This window comes from Melanaphis sacchari, unplaced genomic scaffold (genome assembly GCF_002803265.2).
Source record: "Melanaphis sacchari strain LSU unplaced genomic scaffold, SCAv2.0 Contig22_pilon_pilon, whole genome shotgun sequence".
NCBI lineage: Eukaryota > Metazoa > Arthropoda > Insecta > Hemiptera > Aphididae > Melanaphis > Melanaphis sacchari.
The window spans coordinates 166,053-187,768 of NW_020271107.1; the positions used below are offsets into that span (position 1 = coordinate 166,053).

The window sequence follows — 21,716 nt, forward strand, 5'->3', positions numbered from 1 at the left end:
ATACGTAAATTTTATATCATATTTTCGTTTAAATAGATACTTAAAATAGTCTGCGGTAAGCCATTGACATTCGCAATACTAATTTTAAAACTTAAACACTCTTAAAAACCTTGTTTCACTGATTTAAAAAGAACTTTTGACGATGATTAACGATCTTCATTTTTTCAGTTACTTCGTCGTGGCGATCATATTTATAGCATTATAATATTCAATTTGTTCCGGGTCATTCGGCGCTTCTAGAACGGTCTAAAACGAAACGCCACCGATGCAATAGTTTTATATTGGTTTAATCAACCACGTCTTCATGGTGAAATATTTAGGGCTGGAGGCAAGCGCCCGGATTAAGGATCGATTGGGCCCTAGAACACCATAAACTTAGTGGGCCCCTTTATAACTTTAACTTAAAAAAAATGTTATCACTACATTTAAAAAATTGTATATTACCTATTATTACATAATTTTGTCAGTACAAAAAAAAAATATATATATATATGGCTATATAAATTAATAGTTATGTAATAATTTATTATATATAATATATATATATATAAACACTGTATTTGTTAAAAAAGAATAATTTAAATTTTTTTCCTTGGTTTTTCTTTTGCGAATTGTTGAATAGTTTCATTGAAATCGATGAATTGCAAAATATAATTTTCTGAATATAATATGATTAATGATGTTAACATTTTCTTAGTCTGGCTTGTTCTATATTTATTTTTTATTCTTGTTAATTTGGAAGTGGATGCCCATATTAACCGGTGCCTACATGGCTACATTCGGCGGAATTCACTGTATTTTATCGGTACAACACAACTGTGCACTTTTTACCTTTTTATGTTTGAGAAAATACGACTAGACTGCGCACCTTTAGGTTCTTGCCTCTGTATATAATTGTTTATTATATTATACCTAATCAGTGAATTCAAAATTATCAATATGCCGATATCATTTTGTAAATTAGTTAGTTTTTTAGTCCTCTTAGTCTTCATTATGAGATGAGTATAGGTTAGGTATAGATTTATACGACTTGATTAGATAATTGTATCCGATGATCAAATTTAAACCATTTAGTTTTCTAAACTAAATAACTGAGTTATACAAAAAAAAAATTTATCTTGAATAATTCAGTCTTAAAATGTTAAGGTAAATGACGTTTCTTTATTGATCTGAACACTATAACGATTACGTACTACAATAAAAATTAGTATAAACGCGTAGGTACTAGGTATATTGTATAAATAATAATAATATTTAAATGGAATAGCACTTTATAATATAGTGCCTACCTGTTATTATAAAATAACAAAATATTAGTATGATTGTGTTAGATAAATTACAAAGAAAAATATTGTGAAAAATTATGATTTCACTTGGTGCATTAAATGGAATGTTAGTAATTATTAATATTAAATCATAATAATAATTAATCTAAAAGTGTTTTTGCGAGAATTCTGGACGGTAAACTATACCATAGTGACTTGGATACGGATATTATTCCAACTGAATAAGTCGAGCCCGGATTTAGATTTTTGAGCTGTAAAATATCAGATTGATATAACGTAATGAAAATAATTTGATTTAAATTGTAGACATTTTTAAAAAAAAAATGAACATAATTTAGTAAGTTCTGAGTTCTGGCGCTTGTTTAACTGCACTTATCCCAGTGAGAGGCTGCGGTGTAGCAACTGTCGTAACAATAATATTTAAATTTCAGAGAATTGCCATAACGTACAATGTCCTATGGGCTATGATATGTATAACTTTACATTCCGAACACAAAGAGTAATTTTTTAGTTATTAATTACCTACGAATTTTAAGATGAGCCATACTGAGCTATAGAAAGAATTAACCAAAAAAGTAAAAATGTTGATTTATTTAAATTTTTCGAACAGGTGTTTATTGTTATTGGGTAGATTAACTTCTTTAGTATACAACAACTTTAATGTACAACTTCTTTAATGTATCTAACCTAATCTATTTAAAAAATTAAAATATGGTATTGATTTATGAAATAAGTAAACACAATAGTGTAATTAATACTAATGATAAGGAGTACTGGATATGCTGATTGAATAATGCAGTAGAGATACAAGCTGTAGAATGTTCACACTGTGATGAACTATAAAAAAAATCTTGGTAAGATTTTGCTTCCTTGATGGAAGTTATACATAAATAAGCTAACAGGTGAGGTTATACGTATTTTTATAAGTAAAATTCTTGATAATATGTAGATAATAAAACTATTTAAAGGTATATTAAATTTTAACGAATTACCGTATAATTAAAAGAAGGTACTTCTTCATAGATTGGATATTCTGTTGCCTTAACTCCTGAATACAAATTCATATCTGCATATGATATTTCTTCTACATTAATAATGAACATTTTCAGTATACCATTAAATATCCATGGAATGTCCCATTGGAGAGATATAAAAGTGTTACCAATGTCAGTAATTTTTAAATTATTTGGTGAATCTGGCACTAAACAGAACATTTAAATAGTTCGTGATCATAAAATATTAAAATAATTTAATATTTGTGTATTAGATCTGTTTATACTTTATCCATTTATCTTACTTACATTCATCGTTTATGTTGAATGAAATGGACGACTCTGGGCCACCTTCAGGATAGTCAATAGACTTGGGCTTTATCTAATACAAAATACATTATATAATTTCATAATTAATATTATAAACAATTTTTTTGTACATTATAAAATATTTTATGTCGTTTAACAATACGTACTTTGAAAGTAAAGTTGTTTATTGAGCTCAAATTATGATAAGTATAGCAATAGTATTCTGGCCAAGCAGGACATTTTATCGGGGAAATCACAGAAACTTTGTTTTTCTTTCCAAAAGTGTCTTCATTAATTGAAACTATAAATCCATCTAAACTTGTATCTTCTATATAATACCAACGAAGTCCCACTAACCGATATTTAAGACTTTTTTTATAAGCTACCAAGTCATTGACTGGTGATAAATCTGCGTGAATTAAAAAACAAATATTTATCATTGTATGAATAAATAATAAGTTAATCATTATAATAATTATAATGTATTTACATCTTGTTTTAGTAGTAAAATTTGTAAACAGATAATGTTCAGGATTATAACCCATGTGTGTTTTTATAAAAACTTTTATTTCATAATAATTATTTGATTTCAAATCATTGATGTGAATGTAGTTATTTTTCGTTTCATTTACTTGTAATATGTTATTTTGCTTATCCTATAAGATTATAAGAATATTATGTTTTCATCTTACAAATTAATTATCAATAAAATGTACCTTTAATTCAATGTAGAACGTTGATAAGAATCCATTTAATTTTGAACAATTTACGTGATCGATTTTCCATTGGATAAATATTGAGCTATTCGTCACATACATTGGGTGTTCAAGGTCAAAAACAGGTTCAACTTTTGGTGCTTTTCAGAAACACACAAAAATAATTAATTAAAATATGAATACAAAAAAGTTTTATCAAACTTTACTCGATGATTGAGTTAATACGTAAATTTGAGTTTCTCGAGTATTTATTTCATCACTTGCAATTTTAACTTGTATACAATATTGCGCATTAGGAACCACATCGAATATTTCGTAATTTGTTCGATTGGAAATTATTACTGACGTCCAATCGTTTTCTAAATTTTCCAAAGAACAACTAAGAATTCGATGCAGCTGAAACCAATTTGAAATTAATTTTATAAAAATAATTGCAAACCAATGTATAGATATAAGTAAAATTATTTCAATTACTTTAAATCTGATGATATAAGTAAAAGGTTCATGAACTATTGTGTGTTGTTCGTAAACATTTTTTAATTTCCAGGATATTTTAATTTTATCATCAGTTGTTGTTGCAACCAGATCTTTAATACTGACATCATTTTCTATGTTTGAAATATAATATTCAATCAATATTTGATAAGTTTAGGCATATATACAGAAAAAAATATACAGGTGATTTGTAGGTAAAACATTTTTTAAATTAATCTTTTATTGCCGTGTGAAAAAAAAATTGTTTTTGAAAAAAATTTAAGAAAAGTATATATGCCTGGACAGGCGAATGAAATTCAATAAGTTACTTGTTATTAGAGGAATAAATGAATAAGTAGGTGACGACATCATTGGTCCTTTATTAGTTTGAGAAGTCAAAGATAAACTATAATTATATCCAGGATAAAGATTTTCTATTAAGTAGCCATTATCGGAACTTGTTTCTATTTCTTTAATGCCCGAAATTTGATTTTTTGATTGATTAAACATTAACGTCAATATATATTTAATTACTTTACATTCGAATCGTTTAAGATTTATCTGTAAATTCATAATGTGATTAGTTCATTATAATAGAATCGTCAACTAATAAACTATAATGTTTTGATTTGAAATTACATATCAATTAATAAACATTAAATAAAAAAAATATGTAAATTATTTATAATTAACAAGAAGTCTACTTACTTTATCCCATCTTACGTTGACACTTTTTATCCCACTGATTAATTGAATGTTATAATCAGTAATTTCAGGTTCTAAAAAAGTTGGACAATATATTAACAAATTAAAAACAGATTTAAAATTTAAATTATGTGATCAAAATCTATAATTGTTATTTAGATCATAATTACATTTATTATAAATCTAATTTATACATAACTTTATAAAAGAAGTGAATATCTAAAAATTATTATAAATTTAAAACTGCTTTATTGTTTTAAGTTTGTAATTATAAATACTAAAATTGTTAAAGCTTCATTTTTTGTTATTATTTGATTAGTATAAATAATACAATAACTATTGTAAGCAATTATTATATTTTCTTAATTTTTATTTTTACATTTATTTTTACTTCAATAATTTTTCTAAAATACTTACGGATACATGATGTATTATATTGACCATAAACAATATCTTCGTAATTGAAATTTCCATCATCTGCTATAACCAGAACACCAATTATATAAGTGGTATCTGGTTCTAAATTATTTAGAATATCGGTGGTTCTAGTATTATTTTCAATTATAATTTTAAACTCTGATTTTGTAAATTCTTCTTCAATTATTGACTAAAAATTAAAAATATTAATTAGGAATATAACTTTTTTAGCTAAAAAATTTCCCATATTCGTATATATTTTATGATTGGGTATGTATTAAATACATTTATAGCTCAAATCATTATATTTATTATTATTTACCATCAATAGTTTTATTTAATTAAAGAAAAAAATAAATATTATTCCAGTTTTAAGTTACTGTGACATAAACTTTGTAATAAATTACTAAATTTTTGATTATATGAAAAAGGAATCTAATATATAAATTGTGAATTGGATTTTATCTGACTTTTACTAATAAATAACTTATACATTTTTAAATTTAGTTATTTTATAATAAATTATTTTAAATATATCTAACTATATGTTCATATTATTATAACATTGCAAAAATAATTAAGTATCCATTAAAATACAGTACTTATTTTTTATTTAATTCTTTTTAAATAGCATAAACACCTGAATATAAATAGTTTAAACTATTATCAATACTGAAACTGTTTCCATAAAAAAATATATACCTACTTTATAAAGTAATTGATAATATTTTAACTTTAAAATGTTATCTCCTCCTTTTATATTATTTGATCCGAAATTCAACTCCATCTCTAATGTCTCGTATTTATCCGAAAGAAGTATTGGTGGATTAATGAGGTATGGATACTCTATAAAGTAAAATAAATTATAAAATACAATATTATTTCATATTATATAGAAAGCTTTAGAGATTAAACAATTGAAATACAAAAATAATATTACATTTTTGAAGTTTATTGTTTAATTTTTGATTAAAGTTAGGTTTTAAACAACATTTTTCATTAAATATAGTTACTTGGTATTAATGTGTTATAACTTATAAGTACTTCTGTGATTTCGTTTTTATACTATTTTTTCTTTAAAATATTTATAAAGAACACAGTAACAAATTTTAACCATAGTATTTATACTTTTTAAATTTAAGAATGTTGTATCTTACTTTGTAGACAATACGGAGATGAATATCCTTGTGAACATCCTCGATAACAGATACCAGTATATGGATCACATGTTCTATCAAGACAATTTGACGAGCATGATTGTTCACAATTCGCGCCATATTTACCTGGTGGACAGTCTATAAAAAATGTATGTTAACATATTATGCATTATGTATGAATACAGATTGTGAAAAATTAATATTAATCAAACCTCTATCACATAATGAACCAGTTAAACCTACTGGACATGTACAGCCATAATATTTTGTACACATCAATATTCCACGACACATTTCATCGGTATACATCGAACAAACACCTTTACAATCGGCGCCATAATGATTTGGTCCACATCCTGGAACGTATTTTATTTGTTAATTTTTATATTTGTATCAATAATAAAAAGTTTAAGCAGTTATATTTATTAATTATTTGTGGTACAACTTTTTATACGTAAAACATTAAAACTATGCAATTTACAAAAAAAAAAAAAAGAAGTATTTGTAAATTACTGTTCTTTGAACTAGTTATTAATTATAAACTTGTGTATTTAAAAAAAAAATTGTATATTACTATCCCAAAGAAAGTAATAGTAGTAATAAGTATAAGATATATTAGGTAATTAAATAATTTATTATATGTGGAATAAGTAATATCAATTTTTTCAAATTGTTTTGTTTGTCTTGACATGATTACCTGTAATGTCTTAATGTTTTCTATATTCTCGTATTAATATGTATTAATTGTAAAACTTCTGTAAAATATTTTTCAAATACCTAACATATTTTTATTGTTTCCTAAATTTAACCTGAATATTTAATATGTATTATATTATTTTTAAACAAATATAAAAGTTTAAAACATATTATTAATGCTATATTAGCATTAAATAATAGTACCTAAATTTTTGTAAAACATTTTTCAATAACTAGTTCATTTGAAACTTTATTTTATAATTGATATTAACTATAATATAGTTATTTAGATATATTATTATGTGTAAATATGTAAATGTTTTTTTTTTTTTTTTTGGTAGAGGTGTAGTTACCTTTTTCACAAAATTGTCCTATAAAGCCAGGCGGACAAACGCACGTTGATTTCGTTTGTAGCATGTAACCTCCATTTAAACAAGATGTTGTTGAAGTTTTGTTGTTGATACTATTTTCATCTTTATTTAATGTTAAAATAAAATAAAAATAATGTAGTGGAAAAATGTTTTTATATAATTAAACTATAAAATATATATATATTATTTTATAATTCGTAATTTACAATTTCACATTACTCGAGAAGGGCCAGATTGCCAGTAACATAATATATGTATACTACATGCTATTACAATATACACATAATACATCATACGTTTATAAGGGTAAGGTAATGTCATTCAAGTATTATTATAAATTAGTTAAAATAATAAATTAATAAAAATGAAATTTATAAAATACTATTCAAAATGAAACAATTTAATTGGACATTTATACAGCTGAGTTGATGTATTAAAATTTGAAAGTTAAATGATAAATTGTTGATTTAGGAAACGATTCTTAGCAGAACGTAGTTATCAAATTGGTATATAATTAATTTTAAAAAATTCGTTCACAAATGAATAGGATATTTGAAGAAAAAATATTTTTTAAGTACCACATATTGAACTAAGTTATTTTAAATTTATTATCATTGTCATTATCAAAAGATTTTTACGAAAATAAGTATAACATATTATTGTAAAATTTTGCTTATTCATTAAAAAAATTTAAAGATACTAACCTCAGTGGCTAGCTCTACAGTTGCATTGTTTTTTAATTTATGGTTATTTTGTATGCATAATATTTAAGAAAAAAAAAAGGTTTTTTTGTAAAGAACCATATAATATGACGTATTGGTATTTTTAAAATATAATTGACCAAGGTAATTTCCGAAATTTTCTGAATATTTTTATAGCCTATAAGTGTTTCATATAAATAAAAATAGTACATCATTGTAAAACTTATCTGATGTTTTCACTTGGTGGCTTTTATAACTTTGAAATCTCATTTATTGAATATATGTGTTTGAACTCTTACCATTTCCCAGGATAACGAAAGGCTTTTGGGAGATACACAAATTATTATGACCAATATCATTCATAGAAACAAGTGTGACTTCTTCTTCATCTAAAAACAAATAACAAAATTATTTTTTTATGAGAAGAAATATTTATAAGTATTTAAAATTAAAAATTAATTTGATGCGTAAAATTAATAATAGATATTTAAAAAAATAAAAATGTTTAATTTTAATTTTAAAGAACATAATATTTATTGTTCTTTTATTTCAAATTTCCATCTAAAAAAAAAAAATCATTAAAATGTGTTTAGAATCTACAGTAATTTTTGTTGATTTATTTGATTAATATATATATGCATAAAAAATTACCGTTATTTGGACATTGAGCAATCCGCAAGAATTCAAACCAATTTCTAAAATCCCCACTGTAGTAGCTGTGCATATTAGCATATTTGCTTTTTAATGATAGTTTATATTCTTGATCTTGAATAAGATTTAAGTTTTCAACTTTTAATGTTGTTATGCTATCCTGTGTACCAAGTAAATTTTTATATTCATGCAGTATAATAATATACAAATATTCTAATAAATATTGAAATTGGCACATTTATAACTAATATTTTAAAAAGGTATGTTTTACTTAATATTTATTTTTTACCAATAAATATATTTTTGCCTAAAAAAACCTATATATTTTTTTAAATTTGGATGAGATAAAATCTGTTTTTGTTTTCAATTTTAATAAGTAAGAATAAATCATAATTATTTTAATAAAAATGTAATTCGGAATAAGGTGCAATCAGTCAATTAGTGTTCATTATGAATAAATATTTATTTAAAACATTAATAAAAGTAGCTGAGACTTAAATTCATTTTTCATTTATAATGTTTAACAAAATATAACTCACATGTTTTTCTAGTATTGGTGACGCTATTAATGTATCGTTTTCATTTGATATACTCAGTATGATTTTCATATTAGAATTTAAATTATGAAAATATGTAATTGATAAACAATTTTGTTTTTTAATTGGCTTCCAATCAACCGTAAGAAATGTCTGATAAACATCTCTTGTATAATGTTGATAATAATGTGATTCATATTTATATTCTAATGTTTGGAAACATTTATTAGATTGATTTTCTGAAATTAAAAATTATATGATATAACACATATTTTGGTACTGTAGAAAATGAATTATTTCTTGAATTTAATATGAGTTTAATTTAATAAAATAATAAAGTTAGCAAAGTAAAGTAAAATATTAATAATAATAATAATAAAAAAAAATCAGGATGAGATTCAATAATACTATTGAATTTATCTCGCTCAATTGTTTTTCTCTGGCAAAAATACAACATATATTATTATTATACATCTTAAAATCATAAAATCCTATCGGGTTCTTAATGGAATACTACTTTACTGAGTGGAGACAGTTTGTTAGCCTATATCAAAGTAATTTATTTTACTATTAGTATTTTGATAGATTGATTTAATTTTTGTCGGAAACATTGCAACTACTTAATATTATATATTATTATTATCATTCAATTATTATAATAATATTTATTTATATCGTATTATAATTTTATTGTTACTAATTTTTGAGTTTATATCACTTTACCGTAAAACAGTTTGAATAGGTTCAGTGCCGAATCTTTAACTCTGAGGGTCCCAGTGCAAAAGAAAATTAGGGGTCCACTTGAAAAACAATTTATTATATATAGTATTATAGCTTTATATTTTTACTACAAATTAAATTGCATTATACATGACAAGCAGATAATTTGAATGCAATTTATACACTATTTTATAGCCTATTGTAAAAAAATTCCTAGTAAAAATTTAAAAGACACTCTTTTAATAACAAAATGAAGTATTTTTACCTATTAAATGTTGATATTATATGTATCACAATAACTATAACTTAAATAATACTTTTAACACATTCAAATATAAGAAAATTGATTAGTTTTTGTGTATGTGTTTCGACCAATTGGTGATGTATATGAAAAAAAAAAAAAAAACAAAGTAATTGATCAAAAAATATTCACAATAATTTGCTACCGATGAGAGAAAATTAAAAATAGTTTCAAATTAATTACCAAAATTCAATACAATGTTTGAAAAAATCAAAACATAAAATTATTAAATTAACTACCTATTTTAGTTAATAGTATTTAGATATCTGTAATACCGATGACCCCCAAATATTCCAGAGCCCGAGCCTTGGTGCCATGCACCGCTTGCACCGGCGTTTTATAAATTAGGTCAGGTTTATAGTAGTATGATTAAATTAAGTAATAGTGATATCTTTTAATTAATTTAAATATTCAGAAAATGTCATTGTATCTTCTATCTATAAATCATAATAAATTTAAATGGTTTAAGGTCCAACAAATGATGTTTTTGAATTATGACCAAATAATTCATATCGTTATTAATCGTTTTTACATTTTCAAATAGCTATAGTATAAATTATTATAAAGTACTTTGTATTACATTTCCAAGTTTTTTGAAGCAACAAAAAATTTTTATTTTAAAAAGTACTGGGAATTATTTACTTTTGACCATCCAAAGCAACAACTGGCTAAGTATAATTTTATATTAGAAACTATTCCTCAAATTAAAAATCGAAGCATTTAATTGTAAAATTAACACATTCATCTTTCCTCGCTCAAAATCTAATAAGATATTTTAAAACTTAATTAAATTTAAAGTTGCATTTCAAATGATTAATATTATTACAATCGATAGTTGTAAATTATTTTTTTATGTATAAACTTGATATTTATCTTGAAGGGTAAAAGTCACCTGTAAATTAAAATAAATAAATAGTCTTGTTTCTTAATGGTTTAAAGTTGACATAGTCAAATGTTTAACATAGGTAATATATGAAAGTAACATAATTGGAGTCAAGACGATAATATAATACTGGATTCATTTATGGTTTACTAATTTAGGACAAAGTATTTAAAATTATTAATATAATATTGGAAAACATTTAATTATTTATTATTTAGATAGTACATTGTTACTTTGATTAGGAAATTATTACTCACCTAATGGCTATTCTAGTTAAAATTACCTGTATTTTCTGTAGAAGTACTAGAAGTAACAGAGTCGAGGTCGCATTTTTTTCCTATTAAAATTATACATTATTAGGTAATTTAGTCATATTTTATTAAGATGATGTATAAAATAATAGTATTTCTTAAAAGGAAGTATTATGATATTTTATCTAAAAATATTTTATACATAACCTGTAGATTCAATAGCTGATGGTATCCAGTATATTGAATTGAAATAAATAGCTATACGACTGTTATTTTGAGTAAATCCGTATTTAAGCAACCCAGCAGTATTTATTTGCAAGACATTATCCGACGTTGAATTATTATCATCAATTGTTTTGTTTATGGACAACGGTATCCCAATGGCATTTGTCCTTGAATGTATTTCAATCGTACACATTTCTCTCCAGTTTTTTCGAGTCCGTGGCCAAAGGTAATAATTTTCTCCTAAAAATTAAAACACGATATGATAAAAATATGTTCACGGAGTTCTGCGAAATTTTAGCAAATTTGATCAATCAGTCATTAAAACTCATGATATTGGTATCAATACAACTTATAGTGCTCAGTATTAAAATAATAACACTTCGGCTACTATATTGTAGTTGTATGACACTAAATTACAGTACCTACCTATAAACACTATACAACAAAAAAGTAATTACAAAAATATTGAATACTCAATGTATGTCCTGAATTATTTAGATTGTAATTTGTACTAGAGTTTAGAAAGAGTTGACAAAAATCAGTGTAAGCTGAGTGTGAAAGAAGTGTAAGTGTTGGACAAGGAGCTTCCCAGAAAGAAAAACATCATAAAACAGGTAGGATATTCTCATACACAATTAGTATTCATTTAAATATTATTTCATAAATAAATGTAATTCAATACATTTTGAGATTGAACTTGTTTAGTGATATCTGATATGTGTATTCATCGCGTTATCTATGTGCCGATTTTATGAAAATCTTACCGATTCTAGCATTCTTGCAAGTATGAATTTTTGGATGCCAGAGACATTACGTATACATAGATAAATATCTGACGTCTTATTATATGATTTGTTGAAGTGCCTAACTTATAGATCAATAATATGGTTTTATTTGATTCTAAATATATCATTGATGGACATTTTGTTGTTGACTTTGAGTAAAGACTCGAGTGTAATCAATAATGTCAAATGAATCAATAATTTATCGTACTCTATACTGACAAGCTTAATTTTGAACATTTTCCATATATTATTATACCTAGGTACAACCTCCACAAACATTGAATACAATTATATAGCTTAAATTTATGATAATTTAGAAAATATAATATAATACCATTTGAATTTGTTAATGAATATTTAGTCGACGAACCCATTTTTCTGAATCTATAAATTGTAGTAATATCATAATCTTCAGAACAATCTAAAATAATAACAAACAAAGAATAAATATTATTTAAAATTGTATATATTACATGTGTTATATATGTTTAGTTTTTGTCATAATATGTTATTATTATTGCATCTCAAGATATATTTGTATATTTATATATTTTTGTACACTAAAATATACGGTAAAAAATTGTCAAATTGAAAAAATGATTGTGTTTATTTTTTATTGTTTATATTTTGGAGAATAAAATATTTTATAAGTGTATGATAAAAGGGCTCAAAAGTTTTTCATCACAATTAATAAAATTGAAAATTGAATACTGGTACTTTTCTAGTGTTTAAATAATTAGGTTATCGAATATTCCACAACAAGTTTTATCGATTACAATTTATTACCTATGTTATATTAAAATTGGATAACTTCTAACTAAACTTAAGTGAATAATTTTGATATTATTTATTTTATCTGACTATGATTTTAGGCAGTGTGAAAATAAATTTTAATTTAATATATTGGTTTTCTTCGTTGGAAATTTTTTTTTTATAAACTTTGTAATAATTTATAGATATTATATATATATGTATTGATTAAAGTATATTTTATATGGTTTATTATAAACAGGTTAACGTTTGGAGTATGGGTATATACTTATGTTTAAATTTATGTAGGTAACCAGACCAGGTCCGTTGTTTGATGGTTAACCACGTGTGATACATATTACATAGCGGCTGCAATGATTCAATGTAAGGAATGGTATTCGATTATGACGTATAGATAATTTCAATAAAATTGGAAGCATAATATTAGCAGACATCTATCAAACATCGCTGCCAAATTCACTAGGGTGTATAGATCATCGATGTGCAATCTTAATATTTTAACTGTTAGGTACTTATTGTGTTTATACGTACATGCATCATATTAGCGCGAAATGACAAAGAAAATTTTAAAACCGTATTTTATATACTTTGATATAATAATGTTTTTTTCTATTTATTATGATCTGTTAATAATTTTTTCCTAGAAAAATTGATTAATTATAATAATATAATAATTATAATAGTCTATAATCATAGACTATCCATATTGTTTTCCCTATATCATAGTACATATTTTTTAAACTTAATTTACTCTTGGCATTAGAATTGATTGGGAGTGATTCACAGATATTTATTTACATATTATATTGACTGACGGACTACATAATATATCGTTCACAAATACACTATACAAATAAAATATTTTTAAAAACTTGATCATTGTTTAGGTAAGTTATAATCTAGTTTGTTGTTTAAATTGTTAGCACAATGCATTTGATAATGGTGCATTTCAACGTTAATCAAAAATTCACATTACCCGGTAAAGATTTAGTATGAATTACAACACAAGATTTTTAAATTCTGATTGAAACTATTCATAATATTTGTTTTTTAATAATATTTAATTTTGCATCTAAATACTAAATAATATCTTCTATAGAAGAAATTATTAACATAGATGGATGATTCTGATAGCAATAAGTTCTCTCCCGACAAGAAATAAAAACCTAAATGTATCACTATTCACTGCTTATATGTGTATGAGTTATTATCTAATCGCAAGTAATCCATTATAATGTACATCGATAAGTTATCGACAAATATTAGATTTTCTCGTAGTAAATACTTTCAAAGAAATGTATTCCAACTTGAGTTTACCTCTTCAACCAATATTAACTCGTTGGGGTACATGGCTTGAAACAGCAATGTACTATGGGAAATATTTTAATGAGGTAAAATGTGTTATTAACGCTTTTAATCAAAACGAAGCGAAGTGTATTGAAAACGCACATAGTTTATTTCATAACAACGGGTTAAAAAATGAGATTGACGTTATTACAACACACTTTCAGTGTTTAATAGATACAATAACTAAACTAGAGAAATCTAATGTTACTTTAAAAGATAGTCTATTGCTCATAGAAAATATTAAAATTAAATTTGAAGAAGAAGGGCCAGGAATAGATTTTGCTAGATCTAAAGTTAAAAATGTTTTGAAAAAAAATCGTGGATATTCAACATTGAAAAAAATTAATAGTATAATCAACGGCAAGGTTACGGAATGTGACGAAAACGAGAAACTGTCAGTTGAAGATCTATCTAGTTTTAAATATGCATCAATTGTATCTTATGATGTGAAAAGAAGTTTTTCCAAGTACAAAAGTATGCTCCAAGATAATCATAGAACCTTTCAATTCGAAAACTTAAAATCAATATTTATTACTTTATGCTAGTACTCGTCTCAAAGTAATAATTTAATATAAATAGTATACCTATCTAGTATCTAATACTTTAAAACACAATTTTCTAAAAATAATGTTATTCTAAATTTTAAAATAATAATTTTATATAATACTTACCTAATTAATTTATAATATTTTTATACTTACACGATGTAAATGTTTACATTGTGTGTACATGTATGTGGTTTTTTTAATAAATTTTATACATTTTTTATACATAATATATTTAGATTGTGTAAATTTATTACTCAAAACCTTATAGTTTGTTAATTTGTAAAAAAAAATTATTTTGCATATTTATGATATGAAACTGCATATTTTATAGATTTTGGTTGCATATAAATCCAGACCCTAATAATGACGAATATTGTTAACTTCTTATAACTATTATTGATGACAAATCGTTTAGCGACCACAGCAAGATACAATAATTTTCATTAATATTAATTATTATCAATAGGAATTTTACGTGATGATATTTTTGTAAAAATCATTAAGTCAAAATAAAATCTAATTAGATTCAAACTATACTTTTTAAATTATTTCATAAGATAATGTATTTTTTAGTTATTACCGATTTTTTAATTTTTATATTTTTATTCTAATCAAATTATAAAGACAAAATTAATTTAATTATATTATTTTATTAGTTAGGTATGACGAAAGCAGTTTGTATTTGTTATTTGATAACCACTTGGAAATTACACGTCACATCAACTGTTGATATCGAATATCCATAATTAGTAAATTTGCTGATGAAGTAACAAAATATTATAGGTAAGTACGTGTCTTATCTTTTTAACTATCGATTTGTCAGAGAGACTACAACGATTTTATTTGTATGCTAACAATATTTTCGTATGTGTATTCAACGTTATATTACTTTATTGTATCTATTTAAATACGTCAGTTAAATTTCTTTATTTTAGAATTTGGAAAAATTTTTTTTTTATTAATTCTTAAATTTTATTTAATGTTTAATAATTGCGGAATATTATGTCTTGGTGGAATGATGATGATTTCTTGATATAAGCTGATGTAAAAAATTACTATTCGAGTTGTTTTCCAGAATTAAAATGGCCTTTATATATATATTCATATAATTTTACTAAATATTTTAATATTTTTTAATCCATAATATTTTTTAAGTAAAACATGGTTAAAAAGCAATAAACTAAAAAGGGAATTGCACACAATTAAATCATACATTTTTGTAATTTTTTGATAGTTTTCAAGTTTTAAGTTTTAATTTAAGTAATTGAAAATCATATATGATTCAGTGATTCAGTTGTATGAATTTATAGATACTAAATTGGTATGGATATTATCAACTTATACACTGTTCATTGGAAATTTGTTGGTAATGGATTAATATGTGGTCTAAAAAATAAAATTATCATAAAGTGGTACTATAATTTTACCATAGTATAATATGAGTGATTACAAATTTATAAATTGTTGTAATGTTTCCTCAATTCCTATGATAATAAAACAATTAAAGTTTATAAAAATAGTAGGGAATGATAAAATTTACCTAAGATTATTAACAAACAATAAATAATTTTATAACTCGTATTTCGGTACCTATCTCATTAAGGGCTAGATATCAAATGCCAACGGTGCAAAAAATGGCATATATTTTGCGTCAAAATATGTAGGACATAAGCGCCAGTCTAATATCATATAGATACCTACTATAACTAACAAATAAGCGCCAAAATTAATTGTCAGTAATCGTTAAAATATAATAGGTATACCTTTATTAGTAATAGTTTTGTAAAATGAATTTTAACGAATGACGTTTTTACACGAATGCTTACGAAGTAACTATATTAACAACTAACAACATGGTTATACCTAACTTATAACACAAAACTGCTCATACACCGTCTATATGACAATCTATCGTAATCAGATAATAAATTTGTCGATTGGTATTAAAATTAAACGTTTTGAGTTTTTGTAAAAAAAAAAAAAAAATTTAAAAAAAAAATTTAATATCTATATTAACCGTGGAACATAGGTACCTAAGATTTTGACGCATTCATACGATACGATTTTAGCACTTTCGTACAATACGGCTTTTTTTTTCTTATCTTATTTTTGCGCTTATGTCTTCCACCGCTCATTTGAGTAGGTACCTATTATTTGATTCTGAATTAAAATTTGTTTCTGATATGATTACAATTTTGTATATCCTAGGACAATCTCAAAATGTCCGGTTGATTTATTAAAATTATTTATAATGGCTGAATAATTGGGAGATAAACTATACAATACATAATATGACCTATGGATATCAATTAAAAATTGAACAACAAAGGTATTTTTTTCTAAGTTCGAATAATTTGCTTATGTAATTTTCCACGATTTATTTAATTAGGTTTTAAGCTTTTACTCAATTTAACAACATATATAGTTAAAGAATTCATTAAGGTATTTTGTATACTTAACACTGCAAAATATACCAATATATGGAATTTAATCACACATGTACAACTATATTTATTTAAATTAGAACCTATAGTTTTGTAAATTCTATATTTTAAAATCGTATAAGAAAAAAATTAATTTATTCAACTTATCTACTACAAATAACGGTTATAAATTTAAAGTAAATTAAATTTTTTTATTATATTTAATTACTGTATACGTATTACTTACTATTTTTGTGAGAATGAAATGAAATAGTAATATTTTGTTTTTGCAGATCATTTTTGTTTGAAGCATTTAAAATGTCAACGCACAACAAAAAACATATAGCTGGTAACAATAGCATATTGATATTATAGATCCAATTCCTAGAATGCATAATAAATAATGGTTTTAATAATTCATTAAACAGTATTAAATTATTTAAAAAAAATAATTACCTAATAAGATATTGTAGCTTTTGTTCAGTAATCAGAATTTACTTGAAATGATGCGTTTGCAAGCAGTTACTAATTAGTAATGTACAGTCGTACTGACTATACGAGTACACATAGGTACTAAATTTATCGCTCACACGGCTATTTCACAAATATGAGATAAATGTAATAGTTCCAAATCGGGAAACTCACTCTGCTGTATTGACTTTTCGATTATACTTCGCCAGTTCGTCATTGCAATGGATGTGTAAAGTTCAAAACGTTGAGTAATTATTAAATTATACAAATTAATGATTATGAGTAAGGAGGGGGGCGTTTGTAAAATAAACATAAGAAAATGTCCCAGACATTTTTAGACTTCTAAAGTGAGTATAATAATATTTGTGTCCATAGGACATATCCAAGTGACCTTGAATAGATATATATTTTAAACACTGTTGTAAAAACTAAATGTTTAGAATTGTTATTATTATTTATATCGTAAAATACGTAAAATCGTAAAATTTTAGTTAGTTGTTCACATAACATAATATGATATATCTATTCGAAATTAATATCATATTACTGGTGTGGTTTACGAAAATAATTTAATATATTATGATTATTATAATTTACTCTAAATATAATCTACATAATAAAATATGTTTTTAATATTAAAAACGATTACGAACTAATATCCGTATAATTATTTAACTAAATGATTTAATTATTTCTTATAAAAGCAATTACTATATTATAGCGGAATTAGAGTTTTTTAATATTTAAATCATTATTATTATTTTTTAATCTTGCAAATCGAATTAATGCCTTATAAAACATTAAATATGACTTATAAGACAATATTAACTAGTGCCGTATTGAATGGTGTAAATAGGTTAGTTGTAAAAATATTTGAGAATAAATCTAAATGTTTCGGAAATTGCATTGTATAATTTGTATATTATAGAAAATAATAAATTACGTAATCAAGTTAGTAATTATAGTACAGTATCAAGTCTTTCCAATTTAATTTTTTTGAATGACCTAACGCTTATAATATTGTATTTAAATATTTTCAATGTTTTTAACTGTTGTAAGACAAACTTGTGAGGAATCTTGTATTACATTTTTAAGCTTTTTGACCGCGATGCAAATGTACATAAATGTAAATTAAAAATTTAATAACGAAAGTAATAAAGATAAATATTTTAAATGATTATGATTATTAAGTCAAAAAGATATTAAATATTTTGAAAATTTTATTATGTATACTATACACATTATTATGTATCATTACATTATACGTTGTGTCAGTACAGAGTGTTCCAAATTTCATGTGACAGCGGATTTCAGCATGATATATTTAAATTAGGAGAAAGTGACTTATATGAAAACCTTTTTGAATCATGTAATCTAAGTTATTTTGATATTAAATATTTTATTTATTAATTAGGATGGGGAAGTTCGTGGAGTAACTTTTAAAATTCAAATAGGAACCTATATTTTTGTAATATTATTCGTGTACAGTTTAATTCTTAATGAAATTTGACGCGTCGTTTATATTAATGCGTAAATAACTAAAGGAGCTATCGACATCTGAATATTTGTGTTAATTTATAAAATGTCTACAGTAAATAATACTAAAAGTGCTTACGTTGTACGTCCTTACTAATTTTGGCATAGAATTATCAATTTATTACAGTAAACAGTAGTCAGTACAATGTGCAAAACGTATATCCATATTATCGTTTGATATTATTTTTATTTATGATGGTCTTTTCATAGCAGGTACCTATTTCTTAATCTGAGAATCGATGAGTTTAGAATTTTAGATAATAATATGTATAATCTAAGAGTGTAAGATTGTGTCATGGTATCGGAATAAACAACAATAACTTTTATTATATAATAGGCGGCAGGCCAGCGGAAGAAATAAACTTGTATAGTCATATTGTAATAAGCAATAAGTTGGCATTATATATTAACGCAAACACGTGGGCAATGGAAATGTTTGTGGAAAATTACTTTTATTGGAATATACATGTTATGACATAAAAAATATACATGTTCAAGAAATTTGTTTTATTATTTTCCCTGGTAATAAGTGAAGGGAACAACTTTGCACAGTGTATCACTCGTGAAATTTTCCATATGTAATGAACAAAAATGTGGTCCACCTTTATATTTGAGTCATTACTAAAAAATTAGAAAATGATAGAATAGCCCGCGAGAAGGATTTTAAATATATTTTTCGTTCGTAGAAATGAATCGATGGTGAAATTATTTTATATACCCACACATTTCCACCTCGTTTACTTTACTCACATATTATACATTATAGTATACACTTTAAATGATTATTATCAAATACGTTGCGTGACTAGAGTGCTTGATTGTGGGATGCTTTAACCATGCAACTATTTTGACTAAACGTGAAAAGTAAAACTTTTTTCAAAATTATTACAAAAATGCAAACTACTATTTAAATATGAAATAAAGTAGGTTAGTTGGGTAATATCAATGGGTGAAGGAGCGTTGTGGGGTGGTAGAAATGAACGTGTTTTGGAAGAGTTTTGCCGTGCTAAGTCTGCCACAACAGACAAATGCATTATACTATTTTTTATGCGAAGCATTATTTATTTATTTTAGAAAAAATTAAATATTAATGTGTCAAATTGATCATTATTAGAATTATTATATCATTATCGTAATATTACAAACTATAATAGAATAATAGAATATTGAATACAATACACATTATTAAATATTGTGTTGTTTAAATTCCAAGATTATGCATGTGATATTTCTTATTGTCTGTCTGACTAATACTAGTTGTCATTTTTTTAGTACACGTGCCTTATCTTTCTCATTATTAATGTTTAATACTTAAAATAAGTATAAACATTTAGAACCATGTAAAACTATATACGTTATAAAAACAAGACAGTGTATGTATATTATTAAATATGTTTAATTGATCAGCATTGTAAATAAAATATTTTTCTCGTACGAGACTATAATGTAATATAAATGTTGTATGATATTATAGTGTATAATACCATATTTGTAATGCTGTATAGAAGAATAATGATATGACTTTTTTTCGTTCGGTTAAGATTCTTACTTTACTGTAACAACATAATAAACTCTAGATAGACAGTTCCTGAAGATACAAATTATTGCCTAAAAACAGTATTTAGTCTTTAAAATATAAAATTACTAATGAGAAATTCCTTTCAAAATTATTCTTGATTTATTTGTTATCATTAAAAGTGTATCTCTATTTGCACATAAATACATGAATAAATTTTGTTTATTCACAGATTTTTTTTAAAACCTTGTCATGCTACTACTAATAACAAGAAGTTCAATCCAAAAGTTTCTCCAAAATTTCAGAAAAACGGTCATTTATGACGTATTTAAAGGTCAGAACACAGGTTATATCAAAAATGAAAACTTAAATCTGCATTTTCCCTCAACTCGCTATAAATAGTAACATATTATCTAACCTAACTAACAATATCTCTGCGCTTCATTGTTATTTCGGCATTTACAGGATTATTCAAACATAATAATGTACGAATACACTCAAAATTTTTGCAGGTACACGGGCACACAGCATATTAGACGGATACGCATTTATGCGGATTACAAATTGCAATGTATTTTTTTCTTTTTTTTTTATCTCACGTGTGTAATTATATATAGGTACAATAGTGCTATTCCACGCAGGTATCAAAATAAACAGGTGAAATAATAAAATTTCAAGTCTCGTAGAATAAACATATCCGTGATTAAGAATTTTTATGATTCACGATCTGCGCGCACCTATTATACCGCGCGCACGCGAAACGGCCATTAAAAGGGCGGGCAGCGCGACGACGGAGTTGGCCGAAACAATCGGGCTCGCCGTAAAACAGTTAGCCGCTTCGTATAATAGCCGCACAAATCCCACGACTACCGTATACACACACAGAGTCGCCCATTGCCGGACCTTCGACGTGTCCATAACCATAAAA

The 21,716-nt window shown here is 24.5% G+C and overlaps 1 protein-coding gene across 2 annotated transcripts; it reads right to left on the reverse strand.

The window, feature by feature from the left end:
- Nucleotides 1-1,294: 1,294 nt before the first annotated feature.
- On the reverse strand, nucleotides 1,295-17,953 carry LOC112594390. 2 transcript variants are annotated; one of them, XM_025339149.1, is made up of 23 exons: nucleotides 17,722-17,953; nucleotides 17,513-17,649; nucleotides 12,511-12,597; nucleotides 11,374-11,631; nucleotides 11,199-11,252; nucleotides 9,015-9,250; nucleotides 8,476-8,635; nucleotides 8,124-8,213; nucleotides 7,106-7,225; nucleotides 6,269-6,412; nucleotides 6,057-6,194; nucleotides 5,606-5,745; nucleotides 4,900-5,089; nucleotides 4,486-4,556; nucleotides 4,107-4,338; nucleotides 3,778-3,911; nucleotides 3,510-3,699; nucleotides 3,304-3,443; nucleotides 3,078-3,243; nucleotides 2,755-2,996; nucleotides 2,588-2,660; nucleotides 2,279-2,487; nucleotides 1,295-1,537 (listed from the first exon to the last, which is right to left on the reverse strand). In XM_025339149.1, the coding sequence occupies exons 2-23, from the start codon at nucleotides 17,625-17,627 to the stop codon at nucleotides 1,427-1,429; spliced, it is 3,300 nt and encodes a 1,099-aa protein (XP_025194934.1). In that variant the 5' UTR covers nucleotides 17,628-17,649; nucleotides 17,722-17,953; the 3' UTR covers nucleotides 1,295-1,426. The 2 variants fall into 2 exon arrangements, with proteins under 2 accessions (XP_025194934.1, XP_025194933.1); XM_025339148.1 differs by lacking the exon at nucleotides 17,722-17,953 and having other exon boundaries at nucleotides 17,513-17,660.
- Between the last annotated feature and the right edge of the window lie 3,763 nt (nucleotides 17,954-21,716).